The sequence below is a fragment of the Anastrepha ludens genome, chromosome 3 (assembly GCF_028408465.1).
Source record: "Anastrepha ludens isolate Willacy chromosome 3, idAnaLude1.1, whole genome shotgun sequence".
Classification (NCBI taxonomy): domain Eukaryota; kingdom Metazoa; phylum Arthropoda; class Insecta; order Diptera; family Tephritidae; genus Anastrepha; species Anastrepha ludens.
In genome coordinates this window covers 125,223,743-125,247,098 of record NC_071499.1, presented here as the reverse complement: position 1 = coordinate 125,247,098, position 23,356 = coordinate 125,223,743, and the positions used below count along the sequence as shown (strand labels likewise).

Below are 23,356 nucleotides of genomic sequence, written 5' to 3'. Positions count from 1 at the left end.
CAGCGAACAAAACATGGAAGCTAACGAAAGACGAAATAATTGCAAAGCCCATGAGTCAAGGTTTTGATTCAATAATCGACAAGGGACTACTCCAGTAGTCTGCGCCAAGAGAACAATAACGTTCTATAGCATTACTCCATGTTATGGAAAGTTGGATTAAATTGACGTGTACGTCATTTGGTAATACTACGAACCCACTCGCTGCATAAAAAGACAGACCATCGCCTACTAGGTAGGTAGGTAGGGTGGTTGTCGTAAGACACACTTAGACCTTCGGCAGGTCCATTGTGATACCACTGGAGCTTATCCTTACTCTACGTGTTCCCTTCCAAACCATCCGGTTGCTTTAATAAACGAGCAGAGCTTCGTTAGTTTTAGATGGGCTATATCCGCTACATCGGTTAGAAATGCTGTATCGAGGGTGCGCAGCCTTCTCCTAGCTAGGCTTTCACACTCACATAAAAGGTGTCTGACTGTTTCCTCTTCTTCTGTATTTAGACAGCTTCTACAGAAATCGAAGTAAGGTAGTCCTAACCTTCTAGCGTGGCTGCCTATTAAACAATGACCTGTTAATACACCTATCATTTTTCTTATAGATTCCCTGTTGAATCTTAGCAAGATCTTCGATCGACCGCTGTTCCAGTTCGGCCATGTCTGTCTGCTTAGTTCGCATGTTGTGAGGTTTTGCCAGATTGTATTTACCTTTTTGATGGTTTCCCTGTCTATAAGTAATTTACAAGTGGCTATAGGCATGGGTATCAGCGCCTTATCCGGTTCGAGATCGAGCGTTGTACCGGCTCTTGCAAGTTCATCCGCCTTACAATTTCCTGGAATGTCCCTGTGGCTTGGTACCCAGATAAGGTGCACCTTGTAGCACTTAGATACGTCATCTAGTAGTTTAAAACATTCTAGAACTGTTTTTGACGAGTGCGTTTTTGATTCCAGCGCTTTTATTGCTGCTTGACTGTCCGAGTAAATGAAGACTTCATTTGTGGATAATACTCTCGTTTTTATTTCTTTAAGCCCCTCTTTTATGGCAGTGACTTCCGCCTGAAATACACCGCAATGATCAGGTAAGCGAAATGATTGGCATACTCCGAGTTTGTCGGAGTAGACCCCTCCACCTACTTTGTTATCCAGTTTTGAGCCATCTGTGTAGATGTTTAAGTCATTTATCTTAACAATGAGCCCGTTATCCCATTCCTCTTTGGAAGGAAATACTGTGACGAAGGATTTATTAAAATTGATGTCCTTGGTCCTACAGAAATCCGTTGTGTTGGGAATGCAGGGGAATTGTTCTAAAATTGAGGAGTGTCCTCTTTGGTTCGTTCTGAGTAGGCCGATTTCTCTTAGTCTGAGAGTTGCTTTGGCAGCTGTTTGCTTACCGTACTGCTCTATTGGTAAAATGTTAAGCATGATATTTAGTGCATCTGTGGGTGTGGTTCTGAGGGCCCCGCAGATGCAAAGACTGGCCATTCTTTGTACGTGTGCCATGGTTCTTTTAATGTACAATTTATCTAAAGCTGGCCACCATACTAATATGCCGTATGTTAGGATAGGTCTGACAATTGCCGTGTAAAGCCAGTATACGATAGATGGGGAGAGACCCCAACTTAGTCCTATCAGCTGTTTACAAGAGTATAGTGCTATTGTCGCCCTTTTGACTCTTTCTTCGACATTTGCCTTCCATGTTAGCTTTCGGTCTAGTATTAGACCTAAGTAGCGGGCCTCATCACTAAATGACAGTGCCGTTCCACCTAGAGTCGGAGGAGTTATATTTGGTATTTTGTGTTTCCTGGTAAATAGGATTAGTTCAGTTTTATTGGGGTTGACGCTTAGCCCATTTGCTTTTGACCAGTTTTCAACCATATTTAGTAAATCCTGCATGACTTCTATGAGTGTATTGGGGAATTTCCCCCTTACTATTGTACCATTGCAACATCGTCCGCATATGCTACTACGTGTTGTCCTCTCTCCTCTAGGCTCTTTAGCAATGAGTTTAGTGCCAGCACCCATAGGAGAGGGGCAGCACGCCGCCTTGAGGTGTTCCTCTGCTAACTTTTTTCTTGATCTCTGAGGCCCCTAGGGTTGCGATCACAAATCTGCTCAAGAGCATGTTTTTGATGAACTCAACCAGAGCGCCAGAGATCCCGAAATCCGTCAGTGCCTTTATTATGGTATCCGGTAGGATGTTGTTGAATGCGCCCTCGATATCTAGGAAGGCTACCAGTGTGAATTCTTTATTATACATTGACTTCTCGATTTCTGTAACAAGTGAGTTAAGTGCTGTTTCAGTTGATTTCTCTTTACAGTACGCATGTTGTGAGATGCTGAGCTTATTAGGGCTGATGTTAGCCCTAATATGCTCTTCTAAAATTCTTTCTAATGTCTTTAGCAGAAAGGAGGATAGGCTTATTGGCCTGAAATCCTTAGGTGTTGTGTGTGAACTTTTTCCCGCTTTAGGGACAAAGACCACTTTTACCTCTTTCCATGTTGATGGGACACTTTTCAGTTTCAGAGCGGCCTTAAATATGGCCGTCAACCACTCCATGATGTAGTTGAGTGAATGTTGTATTTGGGCCGGGAATAATCCATCTGGGCCCGGGGATTTAAATGGTTTGAACGTGTTCACTGCCCAGGTTATCCTAGTTTCAGTGATTATTTCTTCAATGTCAGAATTTGGCCTTTCTGTACCATTGTCGATTACTACGTTAGATGATTGCAGGGAAAGTGTGTGTCCACTAGCAACTTCAAAGTTTCGTCACTCGAAGTAGTCCAACTCCTGTCCGGTTTTTGGAGGTATCCGGTGGGATTGTGTTTTTTTGAGAGGATTTTGCGCAGTCTGGAAGCCTCTGTGGCTCCTTCGATTTCTCCACAGAACATTCTCCAACCAGACCTTTTCGCTTTCCTAACTTCTTTTTTGTAAATTTTTAGTTTACTGTAGTAGCAGTCCCAGTCTTTACTCTCTCGTGTCGCTTTCGCTCTATTAAACTGTTTTCTGCTGTCGTTTCTTAATGTAGACAGGTCTTCTGACCACCAGGGCGGCTTTTTCTTCCCCTTATACCTAATTAAAGGGCAAGCCTTGTTTAGCGCAGCTCTACAGACCTCCGTAAGGGTTTGTACGTGTTCGTTCAATGATTCTCTGTCTTCAATAGTAATATTTTGGGAATTTGGAAGTCTTTCTTTAAGTTCCCGTTTATATATATGCCAGTTGGTCTTTTTCAAGTTCCTGTTGGCGGGTGGAGCCCGTGGGTTGTTTCCCCCAAATTTTATTTCTATATAGCGATGATCGGAGTAAGAGTGTTCATTCAGAACCCTCCACTGCGTCACCTTTCCGTAAAGGGTTTGACATGCTAGCGTAATATCAAGAACTTCTTGTCTATTGCGCGTAATAAATGTACGTTCGTTGCCTTTGTTACACACTAAAAGCTTACTACATATAATATAATTAAAGAGAGACTCACCTCGTTCGTTTGTATCCGAGCTCCCCCATATGGTATGGTGGGCATTGGCATCACCTCCTAGTACTAGTTTGCGGTTGTGAGCTTTGCAGTCTTCCACAAGGCTTTTTATTAGCGGCGACGGCAGTGGACCTGTGTCGTCTCCGGCAAAATAGAACGAGGTTAGCCAGGTGTTGCTTCCGCTCACTTCCCAGCTAACCGTCGTAGTATCTGCGTTACTGAAATTTTGAATCATAAATATATTAAGATGTACTTTTGCCATTATGCATGCTCTTTTAGTACCTTCACAATTAGTCTTGTATACTTTATAACCTGATGTCCTCAGACCGCAGATTTCGCCATTCCGTACCCAGGGTTCCTGGATGAGGACTACATCCGGCTGATCTTCTGCCAGACGATCCAGGAGGGCAAGGCAGGCTTCTTTACAGTGGTGTAGATTTATCTGTAGAAGATGCATCAGCTGTTAACGTTATGTCTGGGTCTTCTTTGCTTTCGCATAAGAGTTCCCTTTCGGAATACTTACGCTGTTGTGTGGGATACTTACCCTCCCGTTCGAAGTACAACCTCCCTAAGCCCATTTCTGAGCCTGAAGAGGCGTATTCTTCTTCGGTGGGCTGGTCGTCCTCGCTCATTGGCTCGGTTTCGCTCATGGGTTCCAGCTCCCTCATGGGCTTTTCGCTTTCCTTCGTGGCGAGGAACTCAATTGCATCCGTGTCGGTTTTATAAATGTGGAGCTTCACCTTTACAAAACCGTACCTCAGCTGCCCGTCGCATTTCGCTAACGGTTCAATTGAGTTCTCCGTGAGGAGCAGGAGAGCCTGCATGGTGGCGCGCTTCTGCTCTTTCGATTCATCCGCGCTGTTTTGGTTGGTAATGGTTTTGACGTACCTCCACTCCTGCGTTGGGATATCCGGATTGCAGACCCGGATGAGCTTCATAATCTCAACCGGGTCTTCGACGGTTGAAGGTAACCAAACCCTTGCTCGCGGCCTGGACGGAATATCCTTCCTGTCCACGACCACTAGCTTGGCATTTGGGTACACTTCTCCAACTTTGGAGATGGCCTCTTTGTACAGCTGAACCGATCTCTCATCGTCGCACGCTATTATTTTTATCTGGCCTTGGTGCCAGCCTAAGTCTTCGCACGCAGGCGGGGGGCCGGGGTTCTCCAGAATGACCTTCAGTGCCACTTTCGTTAGCTCGGCCTCGATCCATTTTCATTGGGCCTTGGGGATCATACCTTCAGGAAGGTTTTCGTCCAGGACCCCTATGATAAAGCGGTCTTTTGCAACCTCCGCAATTGATCTTCTGGGCGTCACGCCCATTGATTTGTGCCTTTTTGCACTTGGCTTATTCTCCTCCAAGGACCGCTGTCGTTTTGGAGCCGATTGTATTGGTTTGAAGTCGGGGTTGAAATCAGGAATGATCGCTTTCGCTCTATCAATCGCCTCTTTCAACTCCTGAGACAATTCACCTTCCTTTGGGTGAGTTTCATGCACCCTCCTTAGGAGCCTGGCTGCATTTCTGCGATCCTGGTAGCTCGCTTTCGCTGGGTCTACCACCCTCACAAGCGGCCATCCTTCGGTACCGGAGCTAGCAGTAGCTGTGCTTCCGGTCGGGACCGTTTTTGGGGACTGAATCACAGTTGACTGCCGGGCTAGTGCACCCCTACTTGTGCTTGGACCTGTGTCCAGCTCTGGTTGTGTGGCAGCTGGCCTCGCTTTCGCTGAGGCTGTCGCTGTGTGTTTTGATCGACTTATTTGGCCGATGGATGGAGTTCTCTTTGAGCTCGGTGCGACCGTTGCTCTTATTGCGGAACTGTTTGTTCCTGTCGGTCTTTTCGAAGGAGGACCGATCTCCTTTTTTTTATTTATTTTTGAAAAGTCTGCTTGCATATTTGGACCCACGAGTGTCGGAGAAAGGATGTCCGCCCGTGCATAGCTCCGAACTACACGGGTAAGGCTAGTTATTACGGAGGGCGCCAGGTATCCGTAAGCTCCGTTCGAGACTTGGTTATTTGTTAGAAGGGCCCCAAGCCTGACAGATTCTCGGCACGGGTCGCATCACACCTTAATCCAGCCCTTCACCCCCGACCACGTTAAGAGTACTTTGGGTAGTGCTGTACTATTGAGGAGTATCGAACCCAACCCATAGTACCCTTAACTTAGCTAAGTACCTCCTGTAAATAGGAAAGCTGTGGTACTTATTACCAGCTGGCACCCTCGGGGAGGGTTCAGTGGAGGATTTTCGCCAGCCCCTATTTACTTTGAAGTAACGAAATAAAAGCGGTATATTTGAATTTACAGTACGTGCCTGTCATAAAATACCCTAAGATTTTCTATGCTTGCTAGTTTTCTAATTTTTATTTGCATTTTTTGTGTATTTTTTTCTTTTTTCTTTTTAAGTTTAGAGGTACCCGATTTTTTCACAAACATTTGATGTACATAGCTGCCCCTATAAAAATATGTACTACTAATTGGCTGAAACTGTTTATCCACATGTTGCAAATTAATTTTAGGACTTTCGGATTTTTTTTAATAGGACTATGAATAAGTTCGTGCGGTTTTTTTTCGAAATTTGAAACTTTATTGACGTAAAATGGTTACAAATTTAATATTCAAAATATTGTCCATCGCTTACTACTACTTTTTCCCATCTTTCTGGCAATTCACGGATTCCCTTTGTGAAAAATTCGGTCGGTTTTGCCGCAATCCACGAATCGATCCATTTTTTGACTTCATCGTAATTACGGAAGTGCTAGTCAGCCAGGCCATGTTGCATCGATCGGAAGAGATAGTAATCGGATGGCGCAAGGTCTGGACTATACGGCGGGTGGGGTAGGACATCCCATTTGAGCGTTTCTAAGTATGTTTTGACCACTTGTGCAACATGTGGCCGAGCATTGTCATGTTGCAAAATAACTTTGTCGTGTCTATCGGCGTATTGCGGCCGTTTTTCTCGCAGTGCTCGGCTCAAACGCATCAATTGTCGTCGGTAGACATCCCCCGTAATCGTTTCATTCGGTTTCAGTAGCTCATAATACACAACACCCAGCTGGTCCCACCAGATACACAGCATAACCTTCAGGCCATGAATATTCTGCGCCGACGTCGATGTTGAAGCATGGCCAGGGTATCCATACGTTGCCCGACGTTTTGGATTGTCGTAATGGACCCACTTTTCATCGCCAGTCACAATTCGATGCAAAAAACCCTTTCTTTTGTGCCGTTGAAGCAGTTGTTCGCATGCCATAAAACGGCGTTCAACGTCTCTTGGCTTCAATTCATACGGCACCCAATGGCCTACCTTTCGGATCATTCCCATGGCTTTTAAACGTTTGGAAATGGTTGATTGATCAACTCCCAAAGTTTTTGCAACCTCTTCTTGCGTTTGAGCCGGATCTTGATCGAGCAATTCCTCCAATTCGGTATCCATGAACTTTGGCGGCGCACCCTCGCGTTCTTCGTCTTCCAAGCCAAAATCACCACTTTTAAAGCGTGCAAACCACTTCTGGCACGTTCGCTCAGATAGAGCATGCTCACCATAAACTTCCACCAAGATACGATGACTTTCGGCTGCTTTTTTCTTCATATTAAAATAATGAAGAAGAATTCCCCGCAAAAACACATTATTTGGCACGAAATTCGACATTTTCAAGTGTGGTAAAAATATTGTTGTTTACGCTTCAAATAAAAAACTTATACTGACGTTTGTGCCTTACGACAGTAGCTCTCCAATGAATGTTTGGAAATGTGGATCGATGGAATAATAATCAAGTTACGCCATCTGTTGTAAAACCGCACGAACTTATTCATATTCCTATTATTTACAGACAACTATACAAGAATAGCTGTGCACACAAAGGTGTGGACTTTTGATAGAACCAAAAACCATAAATCGACTTAGCGGTTTTTACCCGTTAAGCACAGAACTGCTTTGCTTAGAGATTCATTTCAATAAGATTTAGTAAAATATAGTTTTCCTCCAAATACCGTCATTTGTTGATTTAATAGGAAAACCAGCTAAAGTCGGTTAAGTTACTTTGTCAAAACTACATAGAAGTGTGTGTACATAAGTGCCGCGCAGCAAATATTTGCTTTGAATGAACACTTTGATATACAAATATGTAAATGTTAGTTTTTTTTGCCAAATTTTGCTGCTTATTTTTATTAGATACAACTTTCTGTATCACTTGAAGTTTCATGCGCTCAGTGGGTTTCAGGCTCGGGTGCTGCGAACGGTAGTCACACACTCATGCAATAGCCTGAAGCGGCTGCCGTAATTTCCTTTATAAAATAAGTAAGGCAATTCTTAAGCGCTTTTGCTTATATTTTTCTGAAAAGGTTGAAATAACGCTAAAAAAATTGCGTGTTCATTTTTTTTATTTTTGCCTACTATGACTGCTTCCGTTTCCGTCTCTCCCGCTTGAATTTGATATTTTGAAATTTTATTTCTTGATATCGAGGAAGAAGTATATTTGTAGAAAATGTTTGGCATTTATTAAGACACTCATCAGCCTGCCTTATTTTTAAACGCCCACATCCATGAATTCTGTGTAATTTTCTAATGCACTTCTGAAGGCAAGTCTAATGCTATCTTACGATGCACGACGATTGAATGTCCGGTTAAAAAGTCGAAAGTATCCAGTCCACTCTCAGGACGCTAGAGGTGATTTTCAAGAGTTTGAAAGCCGTAGAATGAAAAAGTTGGCAAATGCGCAAAAATATCAGTTTGTGATATGTGGCTTAATTATTTGCAATAAGCATTAGGTGAAGGGGGAAGAGGGAATGTGGAAAATAAAGTAATTCGCAAATCATTTTAATTAATATAATATAGACGACTAAACAATAGGCAATCTGCATATCGAATTTTCTTTGGCGCTATTAGTAATATTTGCGCAGTTGTATTGACAATTAATCAACCAGCTATCGCCAATCATCTCTCTTTCGCTAAGAAAGTAAACAATTGGGCAGGCATAAAAAGGAGAGATCTTCAAATTTCAATCATAGTTCATCCTTAGCTGCACTCAAGCGAGCGTTTGAGCTAATCCAAAACTTGAACTAACTTTAACATCAAAAGAGTTGTCAAGAAGCAAAACAAGGATGCGTCTTTTACTGCTGTTGGGAGTTTTCGCCTTTGCGTTGGTGCCCATTTATCAGGTTGATTCTGCTACTACGACCACAACTGATGCAACAACAACAACAACAACTGGTGCAACCACGACCACTACCACTACTACAGCGTCATCTTCAACGGCATGTACCAACTCGTGTCGTTATGTTCGTAAACCAGTTTGTGCTAGGGTCAGAGGCGTTAAACGAGCATTCCTTAATCTCTGCTTCATGAAAGCCGCTAAGCGTTGTGCACGCATCAAGAGTAAAGGGAGTGAGTGACAAAAGCTGCTATATTAAACATTGGCCCCTATTATGAGCAACATTCGATCTTCGACTGTAGTCGAAAGTGCTGATCGAACGAATTTTCATTTGGTATTAAGGTGCTCATTCGTTGAAGAATAGGACTATTGTGAATTTCGATCGCTCGACGCATTTACAATAGATAATTTTTCTCAGCTGATACAGCAAATCAAAATAAAAGAAAAACCGATTGTGTTGAAATTCTTTGCTAACATTATTTTTAAAAGGTAAAAAAAGTATTTTTTGGGAAAATGAGTACAACGGAGTTGTGGTTCGACGATTCATCGGACGATGAAAGATTAGCGGAACTAGCTAGAAGTAGGAAACAGTTGAGGGACGCATCCTACCACCTAGAAATGGCTTCCACTGAGTAAATTTAGAGCTTTCAAAATGTGTTGACGTACTTAATATTACAGAAATTTCCTTACAGATTTTTAAAGAACTTTAGATTATCTAAAGAGCCGTTTGTGAACCTACTGTCCAGTACAGAAAACCAGTTGCAGCAGTGCACCCGAGCCAAATTGATTCCAAATATTTTAAGGCTAGCCACAGTTCTGCGAGTTTGTGCTCAGGGATCGTACCAATTGAGTATTGGTAATGAAGGTATGCTAGGACTTGCTCAACCCAATGTGTACGATGATGCTGAAGATATTGAAGTGGAGTCAAATAACGGAGAATTAGAAAACATAAGAAATGAAATTTTGAGATTATAGAAAAATCTAAAAAGTATTAAATAGAAACCTTTACACTACACTTTCTGTTTTATTTTTGTTATAAATTTTCTTTATTCAATTATTCGTCATTCGAAAAAAATATGAAAATGTATTTCTATAAACATCACAAAAAAAAACCATTATTAAGCTTAATCCATTTTGCTGCCGTTCTCACTGGTGGTCCCAAGCAATTCAGCTCCGTTGTAAATTCCTCCCATTTTTTTGCTGCTTTAAGTTTGGTGCAAATCCCTTTTGCGAATTGTGGATTCGCCTTTCTAATTGTTGTTTGGTACTCACGACTTTCGTCCTGCATAATATTAACAAAATTAGTATATATTTATTATTTGGTTACTATAAAACCACAAATAATCGCAAACAACTTACACTTTAACAAGTTTTCCCACTATACGCTACACGATCGAAAGCAAAATTGCATTCGACTCTAAATTCGGTAAACAACGAAAATTTCGATAGGGTTGCACCGCTCATAATACCAAATTGACATTCGATTTTCGATCTTCGACAACCAGCGAATATCGAAGATCGAATACAACTCATAATAGGGGCCATTATTTTGCATATTTTGTGTTTCCTTTTTTCAGGTGTAGTCTTTTTGCATCGAAATGCTTGTCGTCGAGTAGTTCGTATACGCAGTCGTACTGACAGCCTTGCTATAGCAAATAGGCGTCGTATCGCAAACAGGCCTCGTATCGGAAACAGGCTGCGCCGAAGATTGGCATGAAACCCTTTTTTTGGTATTACTTGAAAGGCATCTAAGCTTAAGTTGCTGTAAAAACATTTCACTTTAATAAAGATTTCAATAAAAACTGCATTCTAAGCACTTAAGCAAAATAATTTTATTTCATTTCACCAATACGCTTTATAATTTGTCATCTATTTTATTAATTTGCTATTATTCGCTAGAGTAGCGCAACAGTTTGAAAGTCACTGTGTCTGCCAACTCTTTGCGCTAGTAGAAAAGGTAGCTAAACACAGCTTGAAGCGGGAGTGTTGAAAGGAAAATAAACCTACTCAAGAACAATGCAACTTTTGATTACATCCGTGGTATCAGCCTATGATTATTATTGCTTCATTTTGATACAAAAAAAAAAGGCAAGTCAAGATTCACGATTTCCTTACAAACCAAAATACTCACTTCAACTTTTATTGATGTTTGATTGAAATGAATTAGATTTTTTTTTGGTGCAGCTGGTCTTCCTCTTGTACTGGATTCCAGGAGCATAACTCACTAGGCTATAACAGTAATCTGCGAGCATAGTGGCCTCTCTTCATAAGTAAAATTTTCAAATGCAGCGACATTCTTGGTGAAAACGTTTTCCGTGTTGCCACCGACTGAACCCATAACCATGGGAAAAGGTTCAAAGGCTTTGAATGCAGAAAGTGCAATTTTATTGACTTTTGCAGTCCACTTTATATTAGCGGTCCAACAACTCTTTTATTTTTTCGCAAAAGTGATATGTTGGGAGTTTGGCCAATCTCCTCCACAAATTGGTAGTGTACTTCTTGAGGTTCTTGACGGCTACAAGTGGAGAAAATTGGTACATGTGTCACCTATGAACTGCTGGTGGTTTTTCGGACAAGCCTTTTTATGACAAAAATGCACTTGGTGATGCATCATTGCCCACCGGTGGTAGGTAGGTAGGTGAAATGCTTGAAGTGCCAGTCTGGCACTCCTCAAGTATCACTGAAGTGCCGTTTTGATACTATTATGAGATCTTCAACAGGCAGATATCTACAGCCAGCTTGAGCTGTTGATATAATGGAGAAGATTGGTGGGATTTAGGTTGGCGCACTGCCTCAGGCTGTCGAAGAAAAAAAGCACCCAGTAACCTTAGTCGTCTAGCATTCTTTGAAAGGTCCCCGCAGCTTCTGCAATGGGGGTTAAATGGTAACCCTAGCTTTTTCGTGTGTATGCCAATCATCCAGTGACCGGTAAACTCAGCCACGAGTTTGGAAATTGAAAGGCGAGGAGTCCAAAGGACTTTCTGAGTCCTTCGAATATTGTATTGGGGCCAAAGGGTATTCGAAATAGCACTTAAAGAAATGGAGCCCCATCTTTTCTGCGCTTTCCTGAGAAATAATCTGTGCAGTTCTCCTTTAACAATTATGAGGGGGATGCCGATGATCGCGTAGGAGGTCTCTGAGGCCAATTCGGTGGTCATCTTTATGAGAAAAAATTTCTTCTACAAATTTTAGTAGTCAACTTTTTTAGAAAGAGTGTCTTCTAAAAATTTTATGGTCTGATTTCTTATTCATAAGTTTATTTAATACTAATTAATAAATATTTTTGTTTTTGTTTTTATTTTTATTCTATTTTCTTATTACATATTAATAATTTCGAATTTCTAATTAACAATAGATTTTTTTCAGCATCCCCTAATCAAAAAGAAAATATGTGTGTAAATAGATAAGTGTATGAAATTTGAGTAATATGTGCAAAATAAACTTGAACACTTGAGAGGAAAGCTCAACAGGCTTGTTTCAAACAGTTCCAAATTCGCGTCAGTATTTGATTGTCAGCAGATTGCTGGGTCACCTAATCAAAGATTTTCTTGTCAAAGTTAATTTAATTGAAAACTTAGAAAGCTTCTAGGACTTTACTAAAGCTATATGAGGAAGCTTAAAAGCTTTTTAATCCCTTCGTTTTAAGCTCACTGAATAAGTTCGGAAGTTTTTTGATGGTTTGCGAATGTGATTATACATCGTGCGCGCGTGCAATGAAAAAGCTTAGGTTAACTCCACCAGAGAAAGTCTATGAAATTCATAGAATGAAATTCGGCCTCTACCTTGAAGTGTTCCAGTGTTACAGCCATTACCTTCTTTTACATATCTCTCGAGCACCTACCTTTCTCGTTTTCTTAGCGTGAGTAGGTCTTACGATTTTCTTTTGTAGCTACAGATTTTCAATCTACAAATTTTCACTCATCATTGTGTTTTCACGAGCAACATGCCTGACCTCTGTTGTTGTTCCCTTTATATGAACGGGGAATGCTGCTGAAGTGACAGTCCTTGGCCGGATATAAATCCGGGTCGTTCCGGACTGTCGTGGGAACGTCGTGCTTGCTCTCTTCTACGCTAGCAAAAGTTGCACGCTCGTCTGAATTTTACAGCGCTCATGAGATGAAAAGTGTATCGCTCTGCCAGCACTTTCAGCTGCTCCCTACTACTTCCGAACTAATCATTATAGAGGTACTTTGAACGGAGCTTAGCTTACTAAGTAAATATAAGGTACGGCTACTACTATCTTGAGAGACATTTTTCCGGAAATATTTTTGCGGAACGAATTACTAGATTTAACATTAATTTAACGAAATCTGTTTGGTTTTTTAATTTCAGAGGATCCAGTTCAGAGACATAGTGGTCGCCGCCAAACGTTTTTTTCGAGAGGAGCTCCCGGAGATCAGCTGTAGCTCCTCTCCAAATAAATATTTTTACTAATACTAAGTGTTAAAATACAGTTAAAAGATAACATAATACGTGTAAAAAATTTTAGATCAATAAATTTAAAAGTGTTCTCAGAAAAAATTCTGGAAAATTCGTTTTTTCAGCTTTCTAACTATTGTATATATGTATTTTGATTAGCTTAAAAAAATTGTCGTTTAGGGACAGAACGACAGGTTTTCTCAATATTCTACAGCTCTCTTCCTCTTTCATAATTCCTCTCTCGCCATATTCTTGTCTATTTTTGCAGCTGCATAGTTTGATTTTTCTATAAATTGTTTACTCCTTTCATTTCTATGGACGAGCTCTGCAAGAATAGACAGATCACAATGTACTGGGTCCCAGGGCACAAAGGAATAGAGGGGAATAAGAGAGTTGACGAGCTTGCTAAGGCAGGCACCCGCTTGCCTAGGATGAGTACGTCGAACATACAAGCATATCCCACACTCTCAGGTTTGAAGACGGAACTAGATGTGGAACTAGCTCTCGAAGCACAGTCTGTATGGGAGTACTCAAGCTCCCTCGGGATTGCCAAAACAATACTACAAACTTGCGACACGAAAACGATCAACTTTATTTTAACACTCCCAAGGAAGGAAAGCGAAATATTGTTTGGAGTACTGATGGGACAAGCTCAAATGGGATAGGTCTAGAATGACGCGTGTAGCTTATGCGAAGAAGAAAGGGGTGCGTTAGAACACCTCCTTTGCCACTGTCCTGCTCTAGGTAAAACTCGTTACAATTGCCTGAAACTGTTTATTAAAACTCGCCAAGACACATCCGGACTTATATCTGGCCAAAAACTGTCAGTTCAGCAGCATTCCCCGTATATGTATGAGAAATATTTATGCTGCTGCAACAACAACAACTCGTCAAGATATGTATCACGAACTAAGTTGAACATGACTTCAACAACACGGGTGACAAGACGGACTCTTGTGGTCTACAAGTATATGAGTTCTATTCAGATTAGCCAGGCATAACTAGCCGAACTCTCATTTCCATTCAGTTGAACTTTATAAGGAACCCAAGTGTTCTAAGTCCAAAACTTTGATAATAAATTCTTCTTCTGTGTCATTAATAAAACATTTTTTTCTATTTCTGGATACTCCAGCGAAAGTTGGAATTTTTATTAAATTTATTCGCTCACATTTTAAAAGTTTTGTTTGATTTAAAAGATTTATTTAATTAACTTTTCAAATAATACAAATATAGTTAGTAAATTCTTTAGTACACAGTTCTTAATTAAATTTTACACTATGCTACATAATTTTCATTACCAATGCTTGCTATATTTATTTTTTCAATAAAATAACTATCAACACATTAAACAAGAAATTATTCCGAATACTCCAAACATTCATAACTTTGCTTCTCTTTTCATAGGCAAACTTTTTCTTAAGTACATAATTTTTTACACTTCCCGTTTATTTATTTTTTTGTTGTTGTTGTGGTTTCGCCAATTTAATTATATTTACTTCATGGATTAATGGGATTGCGGATGCCAAAATTGAGCTGCTTTTGGATGTAGATGATGATTTTCGGTTGGAATTTACTGTCTCACCCCGACTGACGCTATTTCTGCTTCTTGCACAATCATTTCCTTTATCGCCAGCTTTTTGGCCCCTTTTCTCTCTCTCTCTCTCTCGCACTCTATCTCCAACTTTTTTATCATTTCTTTAGTATTCGTCCTGTAGGATTTCATTGATTGTCCGGGCATTCGTTAGCGTTGCCCAGAGCGGCGATTGTACGCAGGCCAACGTATATGCCTCCGCGTCAAGCGAACGTGATTTGCGCATAGAGAAGCGTTTCTTGCTGGCGGCACGTTTGGTGGGTGTTTCACCCAAGTGGGTCTCCTGCACCGATTCGGTTTTGCGAATCTTGAATTTCGTTTGTGAATGTGAACGTTTGTGTGTGACTTTGCTGCTTATTTGCGTTGCTGCTGCTGTTGGTGAGATTTGGAGTAGTTGCTTTTGTTGTTGTTGCTGCTGCTGCTGTTGCTGTTGCTGTTGCAATTTTTGTTGTTCTGCTAATTGTTAGCTTGAGAAGGACATCTTATAGGAGGAGGTCGTCTCCATGGGCGATTCGGCGTTAAGGATCTCCGTTTGGGTTTGTTCCACGTCGCTGCAACGCTCTTCCACCACGGTATCGAGTTCGAGGGAGGTAAAACCTTGACTCAGGCTTCGTTCAGGACGTAAACTGATAGCTCGCGACGGTCGGTAATCTGTGTAAGGAGAGAGTGAGAAAACACAAACAAAATATTTAGAATAATTTGAAGGAACCAAATGTGCGCAAAATTAAAGTAGATGCAAGAATTGGCTTACGATATCGGTATGCATAAGCTAATACGCTGTTTAAAAATATATCGTAAAACGTATATTATATAAGAAAATAAAATATATATGCAAAGGAAAACTTTTGGTGCAAAATAAAATATCGTACAGCTAATATCGTAAACGGTATGTATACCTATAATACGAAAATATTTATGTATATAACTGTAATAAACTTGTTTTGTTAGCTTTATGGGAGCGTAAATGTTAATACCGTATACTCATCAGAAACCAATTTCACAAAATAGTTATATTCGCCATTTTTTTTAGCTTCAAACATACATAGAAATGTTTCCAACGAACATCTTAACATCGTAACAACTTATATCGAACCCCTTTGCCGTATAGTTATCAGCAACCGGTTTCACTTTAAAAATATACATATAAATAACACAACCAAAATCTTAATATCGTAAAAACTTATATCGTAACTATTTTTATTAATAACAATCTATTTAAAACTTTAAAATAAAAAATGAAACCATTTTCGGAGCGCTAACATAGATTAAAAGTGTAATATCGCACCTTTATTCAAGTATGATCGATGGTTTTTAGAACTATGTAAATAAAATCTAGCAAAATAAGAGATGACCGTACTAAAAAATAACATCGTAAATTTAATATCGTAAGTTTTGTCAATAAATTTTTGCTGCTTGTATAAGCAATCCTTCCTCAGCATTTACATTTTTTTGATTTTTATCTACCTAATTTTTCTGTATATCGTAAATTTTATTTCCGGCCACATTGGCACAATTCTGCTTTCACAAGTGTATATAAAAAATTACAATATTGTATATAATAAGCGAAAGTATATAAATAATATGAGGCTGAAGAACAACGCCAGTCTGCTACTCGGCATGCCTAATAATCATAAATCAATCGAATTGAACTTCAAATATGTAAATGTTATTTGCGAAACGTGACAAATTGTAGTGGAAGATGTGGTAATGCCACTCAGTTGTAGGAGTAATGCGTTAAAAGTGAAATGTGGCGGCGAATGGAGCAGATAATCGATTTGGAGTTGAAGAAATATGTGAGAGGCATAAAAAACTCAAAGAAATATTCAAAATTCAGCTTCTGCCGTGGCAGAAAAAAGTAGAGGGAGTAGGAAAATTAAATTTTTTTAAAGCAATGGATAGTGGAAAATATTTGGAAATAAAAATAATTTCAAAAGTGCAATAAAAATATCTTAAATTCAACGAAATACCCACAACGTAATGCCAGCGATTGAGTGTGTAATGTATGTGTGTGTAGATCTGTCGCGAAAGTGCCATTGCGATTACTATTCATTCCCACAGGCTCACATACCACATACACGCGAACGCTCTTACAGCCATAAAAATGGACATGAAATATTTACTGAAAGCAGCACGCAAGGTGAGAGGCATTGTCAGGGATGCTAAAAGCCGCGAGTCATCAGGCACCAAGCGGTAGTTACTCGCATTTGTTGTAGTTGTTGACGCTGTTGTCACGTCTGTCGCTGACAGCCAGCTAAGCTGATGAACTCCGACATATTGAAAGTGCCTGTTGTGGCTCATGAATGTTTCATGAATGCGGAACACGAGAGTAAGTAATAGGCGTAATGTGTAAGCGCTGTGCGGCAATAAATAAAAATAATAATTTCCAGGTACATAGATAAACGAGAAGTTACTTTGGCTTTTGACTATTATTCGGTTAGACCAGAATGCGATACGCATCGGCAGGCAATCCCAAACATCTGAATGTATTTTTGTCAAGCGCAAGCTTCTCATCAAAATCCATCGCTAAGATGAATTGGAAATTTTAATGAAATTGAATAAAAGTAAGTGAGTTTGGGACAGTTAAATATCGTAAATAAAATATTGTAAATTTAATATCGTATTTAAAGAGTAATTCATATTATTTTGAGCGAAAAAACTAAACTTTATAAAACATTACCTAGCAAAGTTTTTATTTTTAAATGCCCTAAAAACCAATTTCGGAAAACCGCCTAAAGTAAGCTACGAAAATTAAGTATTTTTGATGAAACATATGAAATAAAACTGTTTAGATGAGACAGATATACATAAAAATGATCGTAAATAAATTTTTCAACAGTCGCTAAAATTCCTGAGTGCCATCGTTTATTTTACAAAATGCTAAAAATGCTTAAAAAAAATTGTACAATATATCGTATTTTTTTTTGCACTTAGATCGTAAATCAATTTTTCAACAGTCGCTAAAATTCCTGAGCGCCATCATTTATCTTATAAAATGCTAAAAATTCATTTAAAAATTTAACATCGTATTTTTCTCATCAATATCGTAAATCAAATTTTCAATAGTCACTTAAATATTTGCGCGCCATCGTTTATTTTATAAAATACAAACCTGAACTAATACTATACTTTCGTTTAACCACTATCGTAAACAAATTTCTGACAAATTGTGAAAATACTTACTTTTTATATCTTATGCATTACTTAAAATGTACTTTAAGATAATATCGTGTATTTTCCAAGCAATATCGTAAAAAAATTACTGACAAATTGTGAAAATACTTGCGTGCCACTAGTTTTTATATCTTATGCATAACTTAAAATGTACTTTAAGATATTACCGTATATTTTCAAACCAATATCGTAAGCAAATTTTTGGCGATTCATTGAAATACTTGCGTGCCACTATTTTTCGTACGAAGAGAAAAATATATTTTAAGATAATATCGTATATTTTCCAAGCAATATCGTAAAAAAAAATGTATATCTTATGCATAACTTAAAATGTACTTTAAGATATTATCGTATATTTTCAAACCAATATCGTAAGCAAATTTTTGGCGATTCATTGAAATACTTGCGTGCCACTATTTTTCTTACGAAGAGAAAAATATATTTTAAGATAATATCGTACATTTTCAAACCAATTTCGTAAGGAAATTTTTGGCGATTCATTCAAATACTTGCGTGCCACTATTTTTCATACGCAGAGAAAAGTGATCATACAATTTTAAAAGGAAAAATATATTTTGTCGTGCATATTATTTCTTTAAAACAAATTCTAGCACTAATTTTCTAGAGTTTTTAGTTCTTTTTTTTTTAATAAAGTGCCAAAATAGTGCAGCAATCTTTAGGTAATAAAAAAATTAAAAGATGCATTCTCAAAGTTTGATAAAAGGGTACTTTTTAAACCCCAAAAGGTGTCCTTATTTTCATGATGAATGTAAATTCAGCAGTTAAAAATGAAAACACCACAATACAACACTTAACAACTCACTAAGCCTATGTATGGGACTAAATCTGACCAGGCTCACAGCGTGGTCCTGCATATCGTAATTCCGGCGACGATCGCGCTCACGTGCCAATTTCGCTCGACGTCGCAAACAACAGATGACGAGCAATGCCAGTATGGGGAAACCGAAAATGCACGAAACGATGGGTATCACAATGGATTCGGGCGAAACTGCAATGAAAAGAAAAATAAAGAAAAGTAGAAGGTTATTAAAAACATGACAAATACAATTAGTAAACATTGTAGATCCATAATCAAATAAAAAAAAATGTAGAATGTAGTTTGAAAGCATGCGCGAAAAAAAAATACGCTTATCCTTAGTAAGATGGCCCCCTCATTTAAGAAATATATCGCTGCCCCGTAGTGGCACACCTACATACAAGCTATCAGCTGCATTTATATGTGCGAATGCACAACTCTTCCGCTTTTGTCGGCATTTAATTGAGTGCAAATGTAGCAGAGTGGAGTGTTTGCTTGTACGTGTGGTTAGATTAAAAGTATACACATGGAACAATGTGCGCATGTGTGTGTGAGTGATTGTGTGGTAGCTCATTTTAATCCGCTCAATTAAAATGTTTGACATTTGATTCAGTTGCGGTGGTGAATTTAAGCGGTTTTACTGCTATTTTACTTTCTCGAAAAGCTACTACAAAGAACGCAGTAAGCAGTGCTTAAGCACACATTCATTTTTTTTTGTTACCAGCTAAGCCCTACTGAGACTTGCTTCCTGTGTTTAATGATTGTCGAGGAATTAATAGTCTAAGAAAGTCTCTTCTTGCTTTGCAGCTACAAAATTTGTATTTCAAGTACATTTAATTTGCCAATTCAGTTGAAAGAAATAACTTAAATATTTACTCGCCATCGAACTAAATTTTTTAAGGGGATATAAATATTTATTACCAAAGGAATTCTTGCACATAAGTATCAGCTTTTTACCTATTAAAGATATGAGAAATCCCTTTGTGAGAAATCCATGTCGAGTCCACACATATTGAGCTAACAGTTGATATGCCATAGCCAAGCATTCTCAGCTATAATTGTCATCATGGATATGAATTCTATTTTGAACTTTCTTAATTTTTTTTCTAATTATATCGTAGACCACTTCAGCTCAAAAACCAATATATAACAGAACACTTCCGCTTTTACGTTGCTGAAAGGACATGGATTTAGATATATCCGACCAAGGACTGTAACATCAGCAGTGCACCCCAAACATTTATGCGAGATGCCTGTGCTATTACAATAACATCAAACGTAAACTGAACTGCTGTCCACCATCATATTTTATATCACATCGGATCGTATAGGAGACGAATTGTTCTTCAACAGATGTCACTTTGATAGCAACCTAGAAGAATATTGAGTTATGCTCTTATTAAGGAGCCTTCGCCTCGTTGAGCAATGGGCATCTTCTTATAGAAATAGTGCAGTATTTTCTCAGGCATGCAGCTGCCCGCTATGAAAAGGTCGCTTTCCGAAGTTTGCTTTGACTCTATGATATTCAATTTTTTTTGTTCTACAATTAGGGGGTTAAATCATTTTATGTTCTACATGTCTGCCACCGCCAAAGGGTAAGCAATTTAAAGCTGTCAGAAGTGTATTTCAAGGTTTGTAGTTGTTGTTGTTGTATAAACATGCACCGGGAATGCTGTTGGAGTGACATTCCTTGGCCGTACAAAAATTCGGGTCGTTCCGGTGACGTAGCTCCGATTATCGGGGGAACATTCGAAGGTTTGTATTTTAATTGCTGAATATATCCGAGTTTTTAGAATTTGGTGAGAAAGTAACGAGTAAGTTGATATAGGAGTTGGAAACTCGAGTTCAAACATAATATCCCTGCTGGGTTTGCTGTTTTTTTCAATATATAGGCAGCTCTTTTTCCTAACCTAGACAAGCGATTTCCCTAATCTTCAGTCACCAAAAACAGGCACTCAAAAACAACCGTACGACTGCTTAGGGAAATACTAAAGGGCTACTGAGTTATTTGGCTCTATGGCCGCCGGATTCGGAACTCCACGTAACGATTGCCATAGGTAATGTAGACGTGCGAAAGAGACAGAGCTCATGCAGCACTTGCTATGCGAATCCCCGCTCTTCGCGGGATACACTATTTCTAAGCAGTCAATTCTTTCAGAGATCTGGATAGTTTATAAAGATGGAGAGATCAAGTGGCTTCAGCAAAAGAACGAGATGGTTTAAGGATATGTGAGAACAGGATAGGGGGAATATTTCCTAGGTATCACAATGGGACTATGTATTGCATGTCATGGTAGTAGTGTCAATCAATAGGACTAGTATAATATTAACTACTTCTAAACATGTAGTATCATAAAACACAAAAGATCCTTTGGGTCAAAGTGTCGGCCATTAGGCACACTACTTGTAGAGATAGTAAATTATTATTATTATTACACTGTGTTACAAAAACGAACTTTTTTTCTGTCCTATGAACCAAATATACTTTTTCGGAAAGGGGAGAAAAAATAAAAATACACGTATGTCGGGGATTTTCATGTACACGTCAGACTTTTTTTTTTTTATGTATAAAATATAGAGCTCGTAGTCCGCCTGTGTGAAAAACTTTGGATCAATTTTTAACCCTTTTTCCGTGATCCAATCGCGCTGAATTTCTGCAGGCAGACTCTTGGAAATGTTTTTATTATGTAAAATTAAAATAAAAAAATTTATCAATTCTCAGATTTTCTTGAATTTTTTTTTATAAAAAAAAACCTTTTTTCTAAATTTTCGGCATAACTTGAAGGGACTCCAAATTTTTAAACAACTTATTAACCTTTAATTTATTGTTTCATACAACACACTCTGTGCCGTTTGTGTGTTTGTTACAATTCCGGAAGTTCCAATCATCTGACAGTTGCGCTACTAGGAGACGTATACTTTGACAATTGTTTTAAGTTCTGTTGCGCGAAAACGTCTTTCTGTATATTTCATCTTACGAAAAATGCAGTGCCCGACTCAAATAACTTTTCTTACGTTTGTGGCTTATTCACATCAAGTAAAAATTTTAAAAATATTACGAAAACAGTGGTTAATTCGTTTCAGAAAATATTCAAGACTGCTTATGTTCCTTACTTGTGGTATACTCCGGAAGTCGTGTGCGACTATTGCTATAGAAATTTATGCAAGTTTACTGATGGAAGGTCAACAATAAAGTACTCTGTACCAACAATTTGGCTACCACGTACGGAGAACTGCAGTGAACTGTGCTACTTTTGCGTAACTAAAAGGTACCAATACTTTCGCCGCAACAAAATTCGCTACGCTAATGTAGAATCGGTTATTCCAGCGGTTCTGTACTCACCAGAAGAACGTATAGCGGCTTCAATGGAGATTTTTGATGATGTTCCCGAATTAAGGGATGTAGACCCAACAATACTGTCAACATTTCTCGTATCGAATGCGAGATGCGGGGAACCAGAAGTATCGGAATTCGTACCAATAACCAGTGAACTTGGGACTGCAGTGCCACATTTAGTAACGCAAGCCGACTTCAATGACCTTGTACGAGAAGGAAATTTGTCAAAGAGAACAGCCGAACCCTTTGCATCACGATTTAAGCAGTGGAATATAGTGGCGGCTGATTTTAAAATAACAGCCGCTCGTGATCGACGTAGCAGTATTCCATATGACGAATTTTTTAAATTGCACGAAGATCGGGGAAAAAACCTGGCTTATTGTTGTGATATTGATTCGATATTTGAAAAAATTGGTTGCCCTCATATTTCAGAGGAGTGGCGACTTTTCATCGATGCATTGGTCAACAGCCTTAAAGTAGTGCTGCTTCATATCAACCTCAACCTCAAAGAAACATACGAAGGCATGGAATTAATATTACAGCTGATAAACTACCAAGAGCATAATTGGAAAATATGCTGCGATTTAAAAGTGGACGGATTACTCATGGGTGTTAAGCGTGGATTTCCAACCCACCAGTGCTTTTTGTGTACATGGGAAGGTCGCAAAAGAGATCAGCATTACACTGAATTTAAGTGGTAGCCGCGAACATGCTACAAAGTAGGCGTAGAAAGTATAGAAAATCTACCATTAGTGCAGCCATCTGAAATAATTTTGCCATCACTACACATTAAGCTCGGTGTCGTATCAAATTTTGTTAAAAAACTGGATCGTGAGGGCGAGGCGATTGCAAATTTGCGCAATATTTTTCCGAAACTGAGCGGCGCAAAGATTTATGCAGGTATTTTTTTTACGAAGGATTTTAGTAACTTTATTTTTTTAATGATGTGTATAATTTAAGGTGTTTTCAGTGGTCCGCAAATAAAAAAAATAGTTGCAAGTAATGAATTTTCATCAAAATTGAATGCTATCGAACAACGTGCATGGAAAGGCACAGTTGCCGTTATTAAGCAGTTTTTTGGCAACAAACGAGCTGACAATTATAAAAATATTGAAGATATATGCAGAAATGATTTCGGCATATGGCGAAATGGGCATATTAATGTCGCTAAAGATCCATTTCCTTCACAATCATTTAGATTGTTTCCCTGGTGATTTAGGAGCTTGTAGCGATGAACATGGCGAAAGGTTCCATCAGAACATTGCGGCTATTGAAAAGCGTTTTAAAGGACAATACATTACACATATGCTTGGCGAATACTGTTGGTCTATTTGTCGCGATACTGACACAAATGCTTACAAACGCAAAAATTAAAGGCCTAAGTTTCTTTGAAAGTATTAAAATTTTT

The 23,356-nt window shown here is 38.8% G+C and overlaps 2 protein-coding genes across 4 annotated transcripts in view; both read right to left on the bottom strand.

Moving 5' to 3' along the window:
• Positions 1–14,203: 14,203 nt before the first annotated feature.
• LOC128857716 (putative GATA zinc finger domain-containing protein 25) lies at positions 14,204–15,083 on the bottom strand (the record flags this gene model as incomplete). Its single annotated transcript, XM_054093459.1, has 1 exon — positions 14,204–15,083. A coding segment is annotated over one exon (354 nt), but the record flags the coding sequence as incomplete, so codon positions are not given.
• Positions 14,983–23,356, bottom strand: part of LOC128859045 (mucin-2-like) — a 41,946-nt gene continuing 33,572 nt past the window's right edge. For 2 of the 3 annotated variants that reach the window (XM_054095719.1, XM_054095720.1), the window contains exons 3-4: positions 18,618–18,803; positions 14,983–15,274 (exon numbers count right to left, since the gene is read on the bottom strand). In XM_054095719.1, the coding sequence (XP_053951694.1) occupies positions 15,087–15,274; positions 18,618–18,803 (374 nt within the window). In that variant the 3' untranslated portion in view covers positions 14,983–15,086. The remainder of the gene's footprint in view (positions 15,275–18,617; positions 18,804–23,356) is intronic. The other variant, XM_054095721.1, reaches the window with a different exon arrangement.